A 19,646-nucleotide genomic window follows, 5' to 3' on the forward strand; every position below is an offset into this window, starting at 1 on the left:
ACAAAACCAAACCTGCTGCATGACAGCTGCTGGGAGAGAGGATGGAGAAATGTGAGAGAAGCAGCCCTGCAGCCCCCAAGGCCAGTGCAGAAGGAGGTTAGGAGGTGCTCCAGACATGCAGCAGCAGTTCCCCTGTGGCCTGTGGAGAGGCCCCTGTTGGAGCAGGCTGTTCCCCTGCACATGGAGCAGATCTCTATGCTGCAGTCTGTGGAGGAGCCCCTGGTGGAGCAGACTCTAGGCCCATAGAAAGGAGCCCACACAAGAGCAGGTGATCTGGTGGGAGCTGCTTCCTGTAGGGGAGCCATATTGGAGGAGTATGGATGGACCCATATTGAAGCAGCTCTTGAAGAGCTGCTTTCTGTGGGAAGCCCATGTATGATCAGTTTGGGGAGGATGGGATCCCATGGGAGAGACCCCAAGTGGAACAGGGGCAGAGAGTGACCATAAAGGAGCAGTGGAGATGAACTGTCATTGACTGACCACAACCTTCATTCTCTGTTCCCCTGTGACTCTTGGGGAGAAGAGGTAGGAGAAGGTAGATGGGGAGGAAGGTGTTTTTAGTTTGCTTTTGATTTCTCACTTCTCTAGTCTGTTACTAGTAATAGACAATAAATTACATTAATCTCTCTATGCTGAGCCTGCTATGTCCATGACAGTAATTGGTGAAGGATCTTCCTGTCCGTATCTCAACCTGTGAGACTTTTTTCATCATATTTTCTTCCCCTGTTCTTTTGAAGAGGAGGAGTGAAAGAGCAGTATGATTGAGTTCTGCTAGCTGTCAGTGTGAAACGACCATAATCCTAAACCAACTTATCTCAAATTTTGTCTTCTTGCTCTCTAGGTGCATTGGATACCTGCTTTGGGGTTCTCCAGGTTTGTCATCCCCGTTGCACAGAAGCATAGGATTTTGCCAAGGAGGCAAATGACTGCTGATGAAAAGCAATGAAAAGGATGCAGACAGTGTTATACTCCTGCATCTCCCATCTGCACCTGTTAGCTAGTAGTGGACCTCAGGAAACTGGGTACCATTTCTGTCCCTAGTCTCCTCTACTTTGCCCATAATAGTGCAAAGGAATGGAAGGGCACTTTCTATTCCTGGTCATTCTGTCATCTCATTGGAGATGCTCATTTGGAAAGGTTTCCCAGCTACTGCTCACCTGTAGCTTGATGTTTTTTTTTCTAGGTAATAGATATTAGTTCTGACCAGAGAAAACTCTGAAAGTTTCAAGACTTAGGTAGAGAGGCCTGTAAAATGAATTTGGACTTTCATCATGGTCTAACTTAGATCTACCATGCTTTAATAGCACACCTTCTAAACAGTTGGGCAACAAGCAAAATGAAAAATAAAAATAATGAATGAAGTCATTATAAGATCGACATAACAGTTCTTGCAAGAGGGGAGCTAAAGACTTACTTGAATGTCTGATGGGGAAGAAGTCTATAGTCTTGCTTTGAATATCAATTTTTTTGGTCTACTGGGAAGTCTAGAAGTTGTATAAGTTAGTAAATGATTATTATAAGAGAAGGGAAGATGAGAAGGAAGAAATAACTGGAAAGTTGTAATTTGCTTATCTGGTTTGACTGAAAACAGACAAAATTATTTTTTATGCTACTGCTACAGTTATAAAGTAGTATATAAAACAACTAGCTTTTAGCATGCTGTCACACAATACTGCTTTTAACATTAGACAAAGATCATTTTATTATCAAAGCTGAATGCAAGTAAGTAAAAGCAACTATACTTGTTATAGCTCCATCCTTGTTTCCCTTGTCCCTCACATATTCTGAATCTTTTCCTGACTTTGTTGTTTCTCTCTCTGTCAGTATCTCAAAGTACCAAGTGACCTTAATCAGATGACACAAATGAAAAATGAAGTCACAAGCAAAAAACTGGTAATGCTTAACATTTTTTTGATATGAACTGAACTGAGAAATATAAGTATTGCCCAAATAATTCCTGCATTTTAACTACCTATAATCAGATAGCTTTTTTATTTTCATGTAAATTCCAAAAATGGAACAAAAAGAAGGTAATTTTCTAGCTAAGATTGTTGAAATGTATGCTATTAAGTGGAAATATTCATACTTTGAATTTATAATAGTTTATCAAAATGATCATACCTTCAAATCCTTCCTTAATCCATTGTAAAGTCTTCTAAATTTAGTTCTCTGTATCTCTTCTAAGAAATCTTTCTTTTACCCCAGAGCCCAAAACAATTAAAGAGAATTATAATAGAGCAGAGATTTAACTTTTTTTTTTTTTTAATGTTATTATTACTATTTTTCTATTTATATATGAATGTGTGTATTTATTCACTATCTGGACACCCTGACTGTTAAACACACTCTTGGACTTTGTAGTGCAGCTGCCTGGGAGCAACCTCATATCTCTGTTATGTGCAATGACTTTTGGAGATGTTTTTAGGCATTGCTATATAAAGCTGTGAACATTCTGGCACAGTCATTATACAAGTGAGTCAGCTGAGACTGACTCAGCCAGATACATGCAATAGAACTGAATGGATCTATCTTTTGACTTTGGGATGCTCTTGCAATGTTACTTTTATACCTATTTGTGTGTGGGTCGTGGTGACAGGGAGTTGCGAGATTTCAGTCTTCAATAAAAAGAAGTTAGAATTACCTAGTTTCATACTCTCTGACTTTTTTTCCATTGCTATGAAAGGGTTTAAAATGAAAAACGAACAAACGAACAAAAACCTGAGGGAAGGATTAACACAATGCCATCTTAGAGAGGGTTTTGTGTACATTTGTGTGTTTAAAGACTGCAAGCAAAAGCTTTTCTCCTCTGCAAATCCAGAAACATGAAAAGTTGTTCTGAGTTGAGATGACTTTTCCTACACTAATTACCAGTCTCTCTTCATCTCTAGGACTTTGAAGGAGGACCATCTAAATTAACTTTATACTAACAAAGGATTTCGCCAAGAGAGGGATCTCTCTTTCCACTACTGGGGGCAAATCCACAGTCCTCTTGTGCCTCTTCCCAGTCATAAAAAGGGAACAATAGTATGGATCTATTCACAACTTTCACAGATAATGTTACACAAACCTGATAGACGGGAAACTACTCATACAGTGTGTAATTATTCCTTCCTTAGTCCCCTAGAATCTTTTCTTGTGATACATTTTACTCTCATTTTGTCATACATTCCGTTGCATGGTTATTAGGCTTTAAGATACCCTTGACAAATATATAAAAAAACAATACTTTTCTCTGACATCAAGTTGTGTTTAGACTTCTGAGTTAGTTGGTAATGTACCAGTAAAAGAATAATTAATTCCTGAAGGACTGTGTACAAAATCAAACGTGTTTGTCTGAGAAAGTGAAAAGTTTGGCAAAAGAGGATGTTTATGAATTATCATGTTATTATTCAACTGGGTCAGTAGCTTTTTCTCATGCTGTTTACTAAACTCCATGCAGATTAAGACAGAGATGGGTCACACTGTTCCAGAAATAACTGATGATTTCATTCCCCCCCCACCCCCCATTAATTCAGACTTTTAGTAATGAAGAGGTGCAGTCAACATAATGTAAAATGCCTTAGATCTACAGCTCTCTGGGCTCTTTATGCCCTGTATTATATTTCTATAATGGCATTTCCTGTGACTGGATGTGCAGTAACATATCCTCAAGGTGGACTGTGTAAGGGTCTTGTAGAATAGAGGAGTGTCCTGTAAAATTTACTTGAGGTCATTCAAAAGTATCTATGATAGTACTAGTGAAATGTTCTCAGCAGGAATATTATGTCAGCTATTGGAAATCCAGTGGAAAGGTATCTCATATGTTAGAAATCCAGTTCAAAGATACCATTATCTAGTACGTACTGCCCTATGATGTGGAGCAAACTTCTGCTTATTTAAGGCATGATCAAACAAGAACCAATAGACTACAATGAAGAAAAATGCTGCTTCCAACCTACCTGGAAAGCACAATAAATATATATATATATAATAAAAAATTAAATTGGTCTGTAGAATGAAAATATATGAATAGTGTCTCAACTTCATGACTTTATGCGCTCCTTCAAGTCAGAACTCTTACTGAATAAGAAGCACAAGTGCCAAAGGAAAATATGTTTATATGGTACTTCTTGCTCAGCCAGAAGATACTACTGAAAATGTGACCTCTCCAGACTGCTTCTTATGCAACCTGTATTTCTGCTGTGTAGGTGCTCTGCTAATCTAGACAAGGTTCAGTCTAGCATTTCAGGATGAAGAGAAATGGCAGAACACTGCCCTCATAACATTCACTATAGGTTTATGAACCAGGAGGAAGCAAAACCAAACAAGTTGGTGCCTTTAGCTTCCTCACAGATTATATTTTTAAACTTTCTGTTATTGTTCTTCATTTTTTTTCTCTATCTGTGGTCATCTTCCAGTGTAACACCCCTATTAAAAACAGCACTCCAGTTGTCATCCGTTGCTTGGATAAAATACAAATTACTTCTACTTTATCCTAATCTTTCATGAATTGGATCACTGAATTTCTTTATTTTTGTCTTTCATCTAATGTGTTTTTATACCCTTTTGTTGTTTCATTTCTCATACCTTGCTTGTTGCAGTTAGTTTTGCATCTTGTTTCTGAATTTATTCCTGGTTTCCTGTCGTTGTCTTACACACTATCACTGTAACTTATACACTGTAACTTATGCTTATAGTAACCCTCTCTTCTGTTTTTGTATTATTGTGGTTTTTGGTTTCTTAAATTGTTAGACAGTACTTCACTAGTCATATGTCCTATTTTTCTCTGCTTTGGGGTAGACTGTCATTTTTTTTTTTCAATACAAACTATTCAAGAAACAGCTTTCCTCACTTCCTTTGTCCTTTAGATTATTTGGCCAAGATACTTTATCTACCAAGATACTTTATCTTTTGAGTTTGAAACAGCCTCATCTTCTCAGCCATTTTGCTGCATTCCCTTCTTTTTCCAGAAACAAAGAAACGAACAAAAATAAAACTAAGCTCTGATCTTTTAGTGATTGATCACTTTAACACAGATTTTTGTGCTCTTTTAATCTCTCATAAGTAGTATCTCTTTGTTACTGTAGCATCAAATATCATACTTTCTAACGTGTATTAGAGCTGAAGTTTAGAAGAGGGTCCTCTTTCCCAGCTCTTCCTCTTAATGCCAGGGATTAGGTAGTGAAAAAGAACACTTACGAGTAATGGAAAATGAGGCCCAAACCCACACTGAGAAGGCAACAAAATACCTTAATAACAGTGGTACACTAAATATACAATCACATCAGAGATATAGGATAGTTACGATCATATAACAAGAAGAAGAAAACAATTAAAGACAGCAAACGCCAACGTGGAACACACCAAGTACTTTGTCCTTCTAAACAAATGCTTCTCCAAGCCCCAAAAAAGCTGGGAAGCTTTTGCTGCTTGACTCAAAATACTCTCCATAAGGCACGGTCATCCCTACCACTCTGTTCCTTTTCAAAACATATTCCTCTTGCTACTATTGAGGAAAGAACTATTACAGTATTGTTTTTGTTTTTCCTTTTTGCTAAGACATTTTTTCACACTCTAATATTAAAGCTTAAAAATGTAATTTCAGGTTTGATGTCAGTTTATTACATGAAGGCCACAATATTAAAATACCAATGCCTTTTGGAGGAAGAAGCTGGGTGATCTGATACCATCACAATCTTTATACAATGGACTTGCATTTAGCTCAGCTTATTTTTGCAAGTTAGGCAGATCACTACAACTGATTCTTAGTAGTACTTCCAGAAAGAAAAGATTTCATAACTGTCTCAACTTTCTTGGGATAATTGTAACTCATCATGTGAATATTGTGCTGTGATAACTGAGTATTATTTCCTCTCTCCTTGTACAACGAAAGCCATCAACAGACCACATAGGAACCTTCTTCCATTTCATACACTGTGAGAGATTATTAACTATTCCTTACCCAGATTATGATCATCTGGGAAACCTTGCAGACACATGTGCACTATTGATTGGTCATTGAATATGACAGCAAAATTAAGCTTTATATTTTGCTCATAACAAAGAAAAGCAGTACTAGAAACACACACACACAAAAACAACAACAAACAAACAAAAAAAAACAACAAATCTGCTGATCAGTTGAGAGAAATTTCAGCTTACTTACTGTAGTTACAGTAAGATAAAGACACCACTAAGTTAGGAATACCTTAAATTATAAAAGACTAACACGACTAAAATGTGATGCCCCTTTGTTACCAAGCAAGAATGCATCAACAGTAATTCCAATGCCAAGACACTTATCTTGTTTTAAACATTAGCACCCAAAATAACCAGTCTTAAAAGGTCATGTTTATTTAAAAATAGCTTGCTTGCATTTTACATTAAAGATAATTTACTAACTTTAAAAAAATTAAATGCAAATGTATACAAATAATTTCAGCATCCTGTCAAAGTTCACATACATACCGCTAGAGCAATGAAAATATTCAAGGTCATATGAAATCTTTCGTAACCATGTACCATCATGTGGATTATTCTGTTAAATGTATATTGAACTCAAATGTTTGAACTCTCTCTTTAGCAATTTCTATCCTTTTTTTTTAAAAAAAAAAAAAATCAAGCCTATAATTACCTATTTATAACGTGTTTTTCAGGCCATAACAAAGAAGCATACTGTACCTCTGGAGCTGTTGGCTGTTGCCGATGTGGTTGTGCTGGTTGTTAAGGCTACAGTGGTTGTGACTGTTGCAGTGGTAAGGGAGGGGATGACAGTAGTGGGAAGCAAAGTGTTGAAAACATCTGGTGAGTGGAAAAAAAAATATAAAATAAAATCATATCATGCAAACAAAGAAGAACCATAATAGTGGTTTAATTTGTAAATACAAGTATGTCGAAAATGACTAAATTAAAACATGATTAACAGAAATTATTACCGGTACAACAGCGTACCTTTAAATTCTTGACATTATATCACTCTCAATTTTTATAGTAAATCTGCTAGCATACAGAATTTAAAACACTGTTAAAATGACTGAGTTTCCACAGATCTGGAGAGTGAATGTTTAAGTGACAAGAATCCATTTCTTCACTGAGCCATTTTAAATGTCTCATATAGTAGAAACCATATACAGATGAAACATGCTGTGTCAGAGTGGGAGATGAAAAAACAACACCATCATGCTAAAATAAACACACACATGTTAACAAGAAATGACTGTATGTTAAAAACACCCACTTTCAGACAGACTCAATGGAAAGAAAAAGGGGAGAAAATGCTACTAACTATAAGAGCTGCTTTTTCCGGATTGCTTTTCTTCTTCCCACATACTCGTTTAAGACACAGTTGTCTGCTAAGATCCAGAGCAGAGTATATTTCAAAATCTTTACCCTAATTAGCAAGCAAAGTCATCTTGCAATCATCCTTAACACTTACAGGTTATCATTAATATATGGCTTAGAACTGAAAAATCAGAAAGGCCAATAATATTATTGTTAGTAAATGTACAAATCAGAAAAAATGCAAAGCCCTGATGAAGAGTATGCTACAAAACCCTTCATGAAGTGCAGGTATGCCAAGCTCAGGCAGCTGCCACTTCCTTTCAGAGGAACTAACAATCTCTGTTGCAAAACATTCCAGTACAAAGCAGAACATAACCAGATGTACAGATTGAAAATACATTGCCAGAAGCAATAAACAGCAGTATCACTTTGCTTATAAGGTGATTGCAGGTTTTAAAGAACAAACAAACAAAAGCCCTGAAGAGAACTTCAGAAAAGCACTTCTGTGACGAAGTAAAAAGCATCTGACGTTTTTCAGATTATTTATACCACAGCTTTAAAAGGAAAGGACTAGTTTCTCATCAGTTGTTGGTGAGTAAGCCATTCCACACTGATTTCAGTAAAAACATTTCTGAAGGGTGCTATTCAATGCAATAAAGGAGCAAAAATCTGACCCATGATCTATCTTCCCTTGCTGTGGAAGGAAATGCAATTGGTCTCTGAGTACCATCAATTCTGACTAAAATCAATGGAAGCTAAAGTAGCTCATCTCTTTACAATATTGGGCTCAACAGAAGACATTTCAGAGACAGGGCCCTTGTGTTCAGCATGGTATAATTATACTCTTAAGACTTCAAATTAAAATGTTTGCCTTATTTTCATGATGGATGACAGATTGCTTGGCACTTAAAAAGTCTCCTTGTCTGTAAATACCTATGAGTCACCTACAGTGTCCTGCACTCCTCTGGTTTTGATGAACACCAGCACTATTCTCTCCAGAACCTATACCTGTGGGATTTCCCACTTTGGAAGCCATCAGAGAATGGCATGAGATCTCTCTTTCATCTGCAGTACACTGACATTTACATCTGTTTTACAATATAAAATATTCCCAAACCAGAAAAATTAAAGCAGGCTTTTCAAAAAAGCCAGCATAACTACATTAATCATCAGGAAAAAAAACTGTAACATTACTTGGATGCAAGTACCACAATAAACAGAACTGAGTTTAACAAACATTAGAAATACATTAACATGTTAAAAAGATACATGTCATATGTACTGATCTATGCAATTATTTCTCATAAAGGGAAACTCCTTCTTAGATACGTATCTGGTAAAAATGAAATTAAACAGGAAAAAAAAAAATATCCCTACCTCCTTCATAAGGAGAGCAAAACCTTGTTTATTAGAAAAGCATTACAAATCAGTCTTGTACATAAAAGCTAATTAATGTGACTTATGGTTCCCTTGGTTATCTTTCTTAAATATATCATTTACTTAAGACTGCATGTGGTGGTTTTACCGTGCTAGGCAGCTGAACACCACAACCGCACTCTCATTCCCCCTCCTCAGATGAGGAGGGGAAGAAGTAAAGGAAAGAACAACTCACAAGTTGAGATAAGGATAATTTAATTAAAGAGAAAAAAATTTATTAAGGAAATATTATTAATTAAACAATTCAACTAAAGGGAAAAAAAAGGAAAGGGAAGAGGGAGGGGGAAAGGAAATAATAAAACAAAACAAGTAAAGGCCATGTGGAAGTGCAGAGGAAAGAAATTACTCTCTACTTCCCACAAATGAGCGATGCTTGACCACGTCCTTGAAGCAGGGCCTCAACACACGTAGCCGGTGTTCAGGAGGAGGACAGACGTTTTCACGAGAGCCCACCCCTCCCCTCTTCTTCCTTTTTCCACCTTTTATTGCTGAGTGTGACATCATATGGTATGGAATATCCCTTTGGTTGGTTTAGGTCAGCTGCCATGCTGATGTTTCTGTCTCACTTTTTTGCCCACCCCCTAGGAGGGTTAGAGAGAGTCCTGATGCTGTGCCAGCACTTCTCAGCAGCAGACACAACACCGGTGTGATACCAGGGCTGTTCTAGCTACAAGTGCAGAGCGCAGCACTGTATGGGCTGCTGCAGGGAAAGTTAACATCCCAGCCAGACCCAGTACACTGCAATGGCAAGCCAACTGCAACTGGCAAAGGCAGCTATGGTTTTATGACAGTGTTTTTTGTTCTGAGACCACATTGTCTACCCAGTGTGCAAAACACTGGCATAAATGAATCACTGGTGAATTTAGAAACTCACTGTTTTCTGGTTTCTCTTCTGACTGAAGTATTTCCAGCAAGAATTCTTATATTAAAAGAAAGCCCACATAGGAAACTGAGACTGATTAACAAGAACTAGGAGATAAGTGTTTAAATACAGATACATAGCTTCATCTTTTCTGATCACATCAAGAACAATAAGAACAATGAAAACTTATGCAGAAATTAGTTTCCTTATCAGAGTCTAACTCTAATGCCAAATATCAACACAGCAGCTTGCCAGGAGCCTCAGAGAAAAATATGTTCTCAAAGGAAACATAAATACAAGGACTAGGACTGGCTTTGTTTCTTTCTTACTAGAGTAAGGAGAAATTCACCATGCAAATGACTAGTTGGTCTGCTTTGCTCATAGCATTACAATTACTTGTTCTCAATAACTCAAGTACAAGATAAGAACCAGGAATCATCCTAATGAGTCTTTCATTGGCCAATGAAATCTAACTTTACTCTGCATTCTGGGGATGCCTTGACTCTACATAATAGAATATCTTCTTTAATGACATGTGTCATGGGAAGGTATGTGTGAAGTGACAGAACAGCTAACCGCTCTATAGACAACAGGTTTTGGAATTCCTCGACCATATTTCATCCTTAAAACCTATTTTGGCAGCCCAAGTCTAGATATTGATTAGCAGTCTGAAATGCACTCGAGTCCCACATTCAAAAGACTTGAATATTTGGGCCCACCAGTCCTACTGAGTTTCTCTGACAATTCTTCTAGGAAGATCTACAGGTTATTGCAAAAACCCTATCAACCTTGATTTTTTTTTTTTTTTTTTTTTTTTTTTTAATGACAGAATGCAAATCATGGACTTCAAAATAAAGAAAAATAAGATGCAGTGCCCCTCATTCTATCCTTATTTATTGGACACGTAGGAGGTAAGTGGGGTTGATAGCCCCCAAAATCAGACACATTGAAAATATAAACTGATTGATACTCAACTGCACAGGCTTCAGTTTAAGGTACATTAATCTCATTCAGTATTCTAAAGAGGGTATGCTGTTTCATTTACATGCCAGAAGAGGGAATTATAATTTGACTGTTAGTTCTGTAGGACTTTCTGTCATTGCTTTCACTTTGGTGTACACCTATCAGGCCACTAGTGAGGCAGGCGTGTTAACCACAGCTTCCTCTTTAACAGTTATTAACACTATCAAAGGTGTTACACAGATTTGACCTCTTCCTGAGCCCTCTGCAAGGAATTACCTTAATAGCATGGACTTGCAGGTTTCTGCCCAATAAATGTGTGCTGCAGAGATACTTCATTCTATTTCCTGGCCTTGCAGTTTGTGAATCTGGTTGTACAAAATGTTCAGCCAAAAAAAAACAAATTTTTGTTTACGATTCCCATACCCCTAAATACTGAAGGTAATTATGATCAAGAGACCATGCAGAGTGGAACTTTTTAATTCAGGTAGCCATACTCAAATCAATGCACCTGATCACTGCTTCCACAATACTAAAGTATTAACCCTTAGCCTCCTGTGAAGCAGAAAATATCCGTATTTTGCAGATGATGAACCAAAGAAGATAGAAAAGCCATAACTAGAGATCTAGAAGTCAAGTAATAATTGTCACTGTTAGGTTTCAAGTCTCACTACTGAAATGAACTTCTGGTGGCAGATGTTCAGCCAAGAATTCAGTAATGTACTTAACCTGGTATTCATTTCATCACCTTGCTACCTCTGAAATACAAGTGATTCACCAAGAACTAATTGTTTCCATAATAGCTTCTGGAAATTGAAAAGGGGTTAGATGTCACATAGAGGGGACTTACTGACTTTAGTCAAAACATTTTACATGAATTTCCCTCAGGTTATATACGAGACCTGATTTTCAGTGAAAGAGATAGGCTTCTAACCTCTGTCTAGCAGCACAAGAAGGGTTTGAGAAGAGCTATAAATACTAAGAGGACTCTCTCTTTTAAGACCTGAAGTAGTGTCAAAGCAGAGCGGATGCATAGAGAAGTATGGGGAAGGATTTACTGGCATGCTTCAAGGGCCACTATTGCATGTTAGCATGCCTTTAAACTGCACTAGCAGTGGCAAGGTGAGGGCAGACAGCAGGTTATCTGATGGCTCATTGTAAATGCTAGAAGGAGCATGTAGTGCTTGGCTCTTTCAGGAGGCTGCTCTTTAGAACAGTCACATATCTAGTCTGTGTACGAGTGGCAGAATAGTGTTTTGCAAGATGAATTCAAAAACACTGGCAAGCCCTGCCCAACCACAATTTTGTGCTTTCCTCTCCTTCTCACTTGAACTGATGCTGCATTCTTATTGTGCCAGAAGACATTCATCCATTTAAGTGCAGGTAGCCTGGGCAATTTACTCTCACTGCAGATTTGGCCCTAAGCATTTTTACTCTCCATTTCCAAAGAAATGAGAAATGGTTCTGTTTGGTTTAACAGGCTTATGTGAAAGATAGATCTGACCTATCGAAAATATTTGACTTGTTTGGTGAAAACACAACTGATATTCTGAAATGACTGAGCACAATTCAGACAACACTGGTTGCAGTTGATAAAAATGTAAAGGCTTTGTTTCAAGCTTGACAAAGGCTGACAGAAAAATTAAAGGACAAACTGATAATGATGGATGACCCTTGCTGTATTTTGACTGAGAACGAAAGAAATTCTAAGTAGTAAACTGAACTGAGTGATGACCTACCTGGGAAACAATCTCACTACTCTGTGCAAAATTTAATCAGAGTCTGTGGTATGTAGTACTAAATAATTTAGCAAGGTTTTAAATTCAAAGGGAGATGCATTTAACATTGCTCCCAGAAAACAGTATTGAACAAAGGAATCATTCAGCTTGAATATCATGTGCCAATAGCTCCTTAGCACTTAGACTGAATGATCGTGAAGCCTCATGGACATGAGGTCAAGGGGTTCTCTTTACTAATTGATTCAGATTTATGAAACACTGAAATGGCAATTATGTGCTTGACATTTTTTGCTAGCAAATCATGTCATTAAAAAAATCCCAAACCTTTTAATAAAAGCCTCATGTAGATCTAGATCCCTAGTTAAAACAATTAGAGACTACTGGTGGATGAGTTCATAATGCAAGATATACAACTAGGCTAAAATTTCTAAGCAACTTAGGAAGAACAGAAAATAAATTCACACAGTATCATAATTCAGAGATGTTTAATGGGCCTGTAGGTGACATTAGATGATGGAAGATGTGGGAACTTGTTTTTATTTAACACAGTTTGGCTGCACAGTCAGGACAGAGGAGAAAAAAAAAATGAAGTCTTAAGACTTCAAGACAGGGTTTTGATGTCATTGGGAATTCTCTCATTTGTTATAGAAACTTTTTGCTTGTTTGTTTGTTGTTTTTGTTTTGTTTTCTATTTTGAAAGTAAGAGGTTTCAAGCAGCAAACAAAGGAGGACAAAGTATTACAAAAAAGACAATGCCTCCTCCTGTTTTCAGAGAGTCAAGCAAAAATATTGGTATTTGTGCATCTCAGGCCCAAATTCTATCCTTAGAAAGTTAAGAATATAACTGCAAAGAACCAAACACACATCAATATTGATACTCAGTATTGGCAGCATGGTATCACCCAAAATTTCTTAGAAGTTTGTCCTTTAAAGTGAGGACCTGATATCACATCATGGCGTATTTTCAGAGACATGATCTGACCAGAAGAGGTTATGACAAGATTAAAAGTATGATGAATATGAGAAAACAAAGGGGGAAACAAAGGGAAAAAAAAAAAAAAAAAAAAAAAAAAAAAAAAAAAAAAAACTGTCCTTAATTGCCTTAAACAATTCCTCTACTGAATATATCATTCACGTTGAGTGCCACAGCAACAGCAAGACTTGCAAGGGTGTGAGAAATTCTGATTTTCCACCAGTAAAGCTGGATCAGGCACAGGCAGGTGTAGGAGCTGCCAGAAAACAAGCTGTGACTCTTGCACACATGACAAGCATGGGAAGGAAGTGGCCTCATTCTTTTCACTGGAATACTTAAAAAACACCTCTACCACTTTCCACAGGGACTCTGAGGAGCAGAGCTTGCTGAGTGGGGCAGCCCCCATGCTTTCTCTTCAACCTCTTCCACCGCACAGAACAGCATTTGGGATTTTCTGGGTCTAGGCTTTTTGTAGTGCTCACAAATGCTCACTAAAATTCAGACAGCTGCAGTAAACACCCCAAAAAAAGCACGTTTCAGCAGCATCTGGCTAGCAAAGCATGCATGACCTTTCCACAGAGCACAAATGGTACCACAAATATGGCTTTCTCACCTGGAGAACAAAGTAGATTGTAGCACGCACAGCTGGTGGAGATGCACATAGGGACCACAGGACAATTGAACCAAGTATTTCACAGGAAAGCATCTAACATGAACATTTAAGTGTGCTAGTGACTGATAACTTTTAAAATGAAGAGTTTGACCTTGGAAGACCTGAGTGCTTACTTCAGGGATCATCTTTATCCCCACACCACTCCACTGAATCTGTGATCAGCAAAAGCTGTCCAGCTGCAGCTCCCTTGAAACAAAGAAATTTGCAAAGGAAGTCCTATGATGCTGGAATACTCTCATTTCATTGTCTACATTGGTCACCATTCAAGCCATCTGAAAAGCTCACCATTCTTGCTCTTTGTGAAGCAGAAGAATAAAAGGTGACATAATGTATTATCTCACAATACATCTACACAATACCTTGCATTTTGGGTGGGGCAGACTTTAGGAACTGCAACTACTGTACTGAAGAAAATGAATAGGTTGTAATGTAGTATTTCTTAATTCCTATTTGTGCTAAAACCAGGTGATATACAGAGAGCGTAAAAGGATAAATCTGACAAGTTAACAGCTTGTTCTGATGAGTAGATATTGAAGATTATCTTAACACGACAATCTAAATTCTCAAGTGGACAAACTCTTTAATACTAAAGAATCTGTTTTTGAGTGCTCTAAGTTTTATTTTAGTAATGTTATTAGCATAAATGTACCTCTGAGGACAAATCAAGATGGGTATTCCACAGAAAAAATTAATCTTCCATGTTTTGGAGTCCTATGAATACAATACTTTAGACTACTCCAAATGTATACTGTGCAAGACCTACGCATTCCTAAAGATACCTTACATTTTTTCAGTAGTTAAGAAAAAATCTTTCACATTTTATAGTGGTAATAGTAATAAAACCATAATATTTTATTGAAGGTAGCCGTTCTATCCTGTACACCTTTTTATTTGAAGCAGTTACAAATACTGCACTGAGCACATCAGTGAAGCTTATGCAACTTGCCTGAAAGATCTTAAGTAAAATTTGCAGAGCAAGGAGGCTAAGAAGAAGAATTTTGTAATTCAATGTTCTAATAAAAAGGTATAGTTTTAAAGCCCTGTTTGAGATTGCAGCCTCAAATGAAGCAGCTTTACTTATAATACGTGTCCTGATTTTGTTTACCACTCTTCATTTAGAAATATATATGCACTAAATAATGGATCTTTGTAAGATCATTTCTTAGTATGGATGAAATGTTAGTGAAAAGGAGGTAGCATCACTCTCATTTCACAGCTGGGAAAATGAACACAGAAGTATTAAGTGGAATATATTATATTTTACAGACATGTTTACAGACATATTTTACAGATCATGATAGGGGAGTTCAGAATGAATCTCCTGAGTACCACTTTAATACTCTTTGGGAAGAAAAAAAAAAAAAAATCAAAGAAAAAAACTCTTAAAATTGTATTTTAAAAGCAGTTGTCCTTATACCTGCAGTACTAATTTTACTGCATTCAAGACAAACTGTTACCATAAAAGCCACTATCTTACAAGAACAAAGCCAGCATGACTTGTCACAGAAGCACAGCATTCTATCATTATTAATTAGGTGTTTTAGGCCAATCGCCACTGCTTAAAGATCACATTAAAGCTGCGATGTTCATTTTTATTCTTTTTAAGTAAACAGACAAGCCATGGCTTGTTTCTCCAAGTCATAAATAATAGAAGTACTCAAAATTAAATGAAATAAAGTACCAGCATCTGGCCCTTGAAAACCTATACAGAAAAGCTAACGTACAATACAAATTCAGACACCAGCAGCCTTGAACAAAGATGACAGCTTTCTCAGAATGACACTTGACTCTTTCTGTACAAAAAAAAAAAATAATTAAAAAAAAAAAAATTCAAAAGAAGAAAGAGGTCAAGAAGAATTCTCTAAAATTTTCCTAGTAGGGAGAAAAGTGTTGAAACTAAATGGAGGTAAACAGAAGGCTGATCTCTATTTCATTATGGTTCATGCTTTAACTTCTCTGAGAAATACAGGACAAAACAATGAAATTGCTTAAACAACTCAAAATTCACTGCAATAATTTTAAGGTTAGAATAAAGGCATAACAGAGAATATTACTTGAATGACTTTATTTCAAAATAAAATCAGAGGGGTCTAACACTAATCTGAAATGCTTTCTAACAGTGGGATAGCTGTATCCCATTGAAAATTAGCTTGAGCAAGTTAATGGGATCTTTGCAACAAAAACGCAGTTTGTACCATCTTTGATTGATAACCTTAATACTCACATTCTTATTACCATAGTGCATTAACTGAGAGAAAAAACTCCTATTATTTTAGTCATCAATCTTTATTATTATTATTATTTTTAATTTTTTGTCAAAAGAGTACTATTCATTTAGCTGAATTCCTCAATGACTGGCTTTGTATAACATGTGACTATGAATGCTGGGACAATAAAAAGTCCAGACTTGATTTTATTACAATTATCCATCTTTTGTTCACGCAGGCAGATATTTGGTATCTTTATCTCTAAGCCATCAAATAAGACAGTACCATTCCAATAGAATGCTGAAGTATTTGTTATTAAAAAAGCCTGGTCAGATCTGCTAATTTATTTTAAACAAACAGATTTACAAATCATTGCAAAGAGATTTCAGTTCCTGCTTGTGAATGATGAAAGCCATCCAGAGCTTTCCTCAATCAAGCAGCAAACAATTACTGCAATGTATCAACCTTGCAAACTGCTTCATACCAACCAAGGATTAGAGAACCTGTAGAAAATATATATTAAAAACAAAAACAAACAAACAATAAATAATAATAATAATAATAATAATAATAATAATAATAAAAACAGAAATCACAGAGCGCGAAAATGATCCACAGCAATACCTAAAGGAAAAAAGACTTTACCCTGTCACATCTCTTTTGTATCCTTCCTCCTCTCATTCGGTTTGGTTTCTTCACTTGCCAGGAGAAATAATAAGTTTCAACTGAAAGATATACCCTCCCCAGGCATGAAGTTAAGTGTATTTGGGGACTAAATGAGTTGTATGGATACAGGTGAAGAAAAAGTAAAGGAAATGCAGACTAGAGTATAAAGAATAAAAAAAGAAATAAAATCTTTCATACTTCAATCTCAAGTCCTTCTAACAAAAGAAAAGTAACATTCACTGAAAGTTGTTCGGACTGTTTTTCTCACAAATGACAGATCATCTTACACCATAACATAAATTCCATCAGTGACAGCAGATATTTGGAGACCTGTTCACAGGCACCTGCCAGGTAAGTTTCTCCAAAAAGAATTAAAACTTTCTTTATTCTTGTGAGGTAACTACAGCCTTCTGCAGGAAGTCAGGATACTGTGGGAGATAATCAGACAGCACTAAGTATTCAAACCAACTTCATCAACTTTGGTAGATCCACATTCATACTTGTGAGTAATATTTTTTTCTCCTATTACAAATAGCAAAACAGATTAATCATAACAAATAATTGCTAACTCCAAGTTAAGGATATTAGAGATGGTTTGAGATAAGCAAATTCCAAAATATATACTTCTCTCTGACACTCTGTCCTTCATATTTGATCAAAGACCTTAGATACCGAACTTCTCATAGCTCTCTAACAAAGATGCAACATTTTTACAGAAGCTTCCCCACACTCAGGGGTAACCTAAAGACTCAAGATGCTCTGTGCAATCTCCCTAAAGCAATTATATCTGTCTCCAAACTATCTGCATTTGCTCAGAACCAATGACTTGTGCTACTTTCCCAAACTTTGTAATCTCAGTTGGAGCAACACATGGTACTAATGTATCACCAGGCGACCATCACCAATTGACATTCTAAGTATAATCACTGCACAGCATATCATTTTCCTTTCCTGAACTGAGTGAAAAGATGAGCAACCTATTCTCAAAAGAAAGGTAAATTATAGAAGCACCATATCAGAATGACAGGGACAGGAGACCCTCACTTGCATTCAAAGTAGCTCCTAATGGTGCTGGAAAGATTGCAATTTAGAAAAATTACTAAGTTACTTTAATAATTTCATTATGGTTTTGTGTGTGTGTGTGAATAATAAATGATCTTGATGGAAACAGAAAATCATTAGCAACTGTTCGACGTTAACTTTGTCATCAGTCACAAGTGAAATCATTCTGTTAACAGCCTTATTTTCTTCATGAAACCTACATGTGATATTCATAGACACGGTAATTTTGCACTCTGGTCCCTCACCCAAAAAGGCATGATTGAAGTAAAGTTCAAGAATGTAAGAGGTAAGCAATGGCAAAGCTTGAAGTCCAGAAAAAATACAGAGCAAGCTGTGCTACTAAAGCAAATCAGAGTGATAATAAACTCAACAGGACTATTTGAGAAGTATACCTCACTGAAGATCATTTAAGAGTTATGTTTCAAACAGCAACAGCACTATATCTAGTATAAGTTATTCAAAAAGTACTTTACTGTAGGTGCTGTACTTGTATACAAGCATCCAAAATATTCTATGCAATTACTGTGTATGGAGAGAAAACCTCATTATAAATCTAAACTAGTATGCAATCTTTTCCTTTTCAGAAATCACATAGGGAGCCCAAATCAAGAACTATCTCATTAGCCAATTACACATATACATAGAAAATTGAATTTATACAGGAGTTGTGTGACATGATCCAAAGCTACAGGGTTTTAGAATAAGTACATTGCTAACTTATATTTAAATAGAAATGAGCTATATGTGCTATATGTGTTGGAATAGGTAGCTAAAAATTGGCACTCGAGACACCATCTGCTGCTGGGGAATGGTAGGGGAGAAGGAAGTATAATCAGGACAAATTCAAATTTAAGTCAACTGAAAGACCTGGAAAGAACTGAAAAACTGGATTCAGCAATTCCAGCAAGTACTCCATTCAAAAAAATTATTAATAATGTTATCTAAAAAAAAAATAAAAAAAAAAAATCACTTTATATTAAAACTTTTCTTTCTTCCAAAACAGTACTTAAATGTAAAACATTCTCCTAAAGCATTTCTGTGGTTTGGAGTGTTATTTTCTTGACCTTTACAAAATAATTTTGAGCTTATCTGAAAGAAAAACAAAAAAGCATCTTACTTTTCTAAAGTCACCATAAATGAAGAAATATCAGTTCATACAGCTCAACTATAGACCCTACTGTGCAAGTATTTATCAACAAAAAGCAATTTCAAAGTAGCTGCCTTGCAAGCATTCAGGGATAATAGCTGGCCAATTCATCCATAAAATTAAGCCAACAATTCCACCATAAGTTTCTTGACAGACTTCTCATACCTGGAAACATAAATAAGCATTATATTTCTCTAGTCCAATAATAAAGCCTATATTACAAAATGTTGTCTTAATTCATCTGATTGTACAGCATTCCAGCAAAACTGTTCTTTTAGGTTTGGGCCACCTGTTTTAGTGCAGCTACAAGTCTTCTGAAGAAATTAACTTTAACACTATGAAAGTGACTTAATACCTCGATGTCACCATACAAAGTTGATGTGTATGCAAAATCAAAATAATTCAACACAATTTGAAGTGTTATACTTTGCAGAATATCACGTGAATATCATTTTCCATGTGTTTATGATGCTATTTTTAATAAAGGGTTTATTGAGCTACTTTCTCAGGACCGTGCAACTTAACTCCCACATACCTCAGCTTCTGCACAAAAACTATGGAAAAGGAAGACTTAGTTTGGGGTTATGAACTCTCTCTCTTTTTTTTTTTTTTTTTTTTTTTTCATTCTTTACATCACAAAAGTCTTCAAGAGCATTCTTT

General features: G+C 36.2%; 1 protein-coding gene across 5 annotated transcripts in view; it reads right to left on the minus strand.

Annotated features, from left to right (window-relative positions):
* Positions 1 to 19,646, minus strand: part of CADM2 (cell adhesion molecule 2) — a 674,480-nt gene that overhangs the window by 44,872 nt on the left and 609,962 nt on the right. For 4 of the 5 annotated variants that reach the window (XM_035315331.1, XM_035315330.1, XM_035315332.1 and 1 more), the window contains one exon: positions 6,661 to 6,780. The exons of the other annotated variant lie outside the window; for it this stretch is intronic. In XM_035315331.1, coding sequence (XP_035171222.1) covers positions 6,661 to 6,780 — 120 coding nt within the window. The remainder of the gene's footprint in view (positions 1 to 6,660; positions 6,781 to 19,646) is intronic. 5 annotated transcript variants of the gene reach the window in all.

This window comes from Oxyura jamaicensis, chromosome 1, assembly GCF_011077185.1.
Source record: "Oxyura jamaicensis isolate SHBP4307 breed ruddy duck chromosome 1, BPBGC_Ojam_1.0, whole genome shotgun sequence".
Lineage (NCBI taxonomy): Eukaryota > Metazoa > Chordata > Aves > Anseriformes > Anatidae > Oxyura > Oxyura jamaicensis.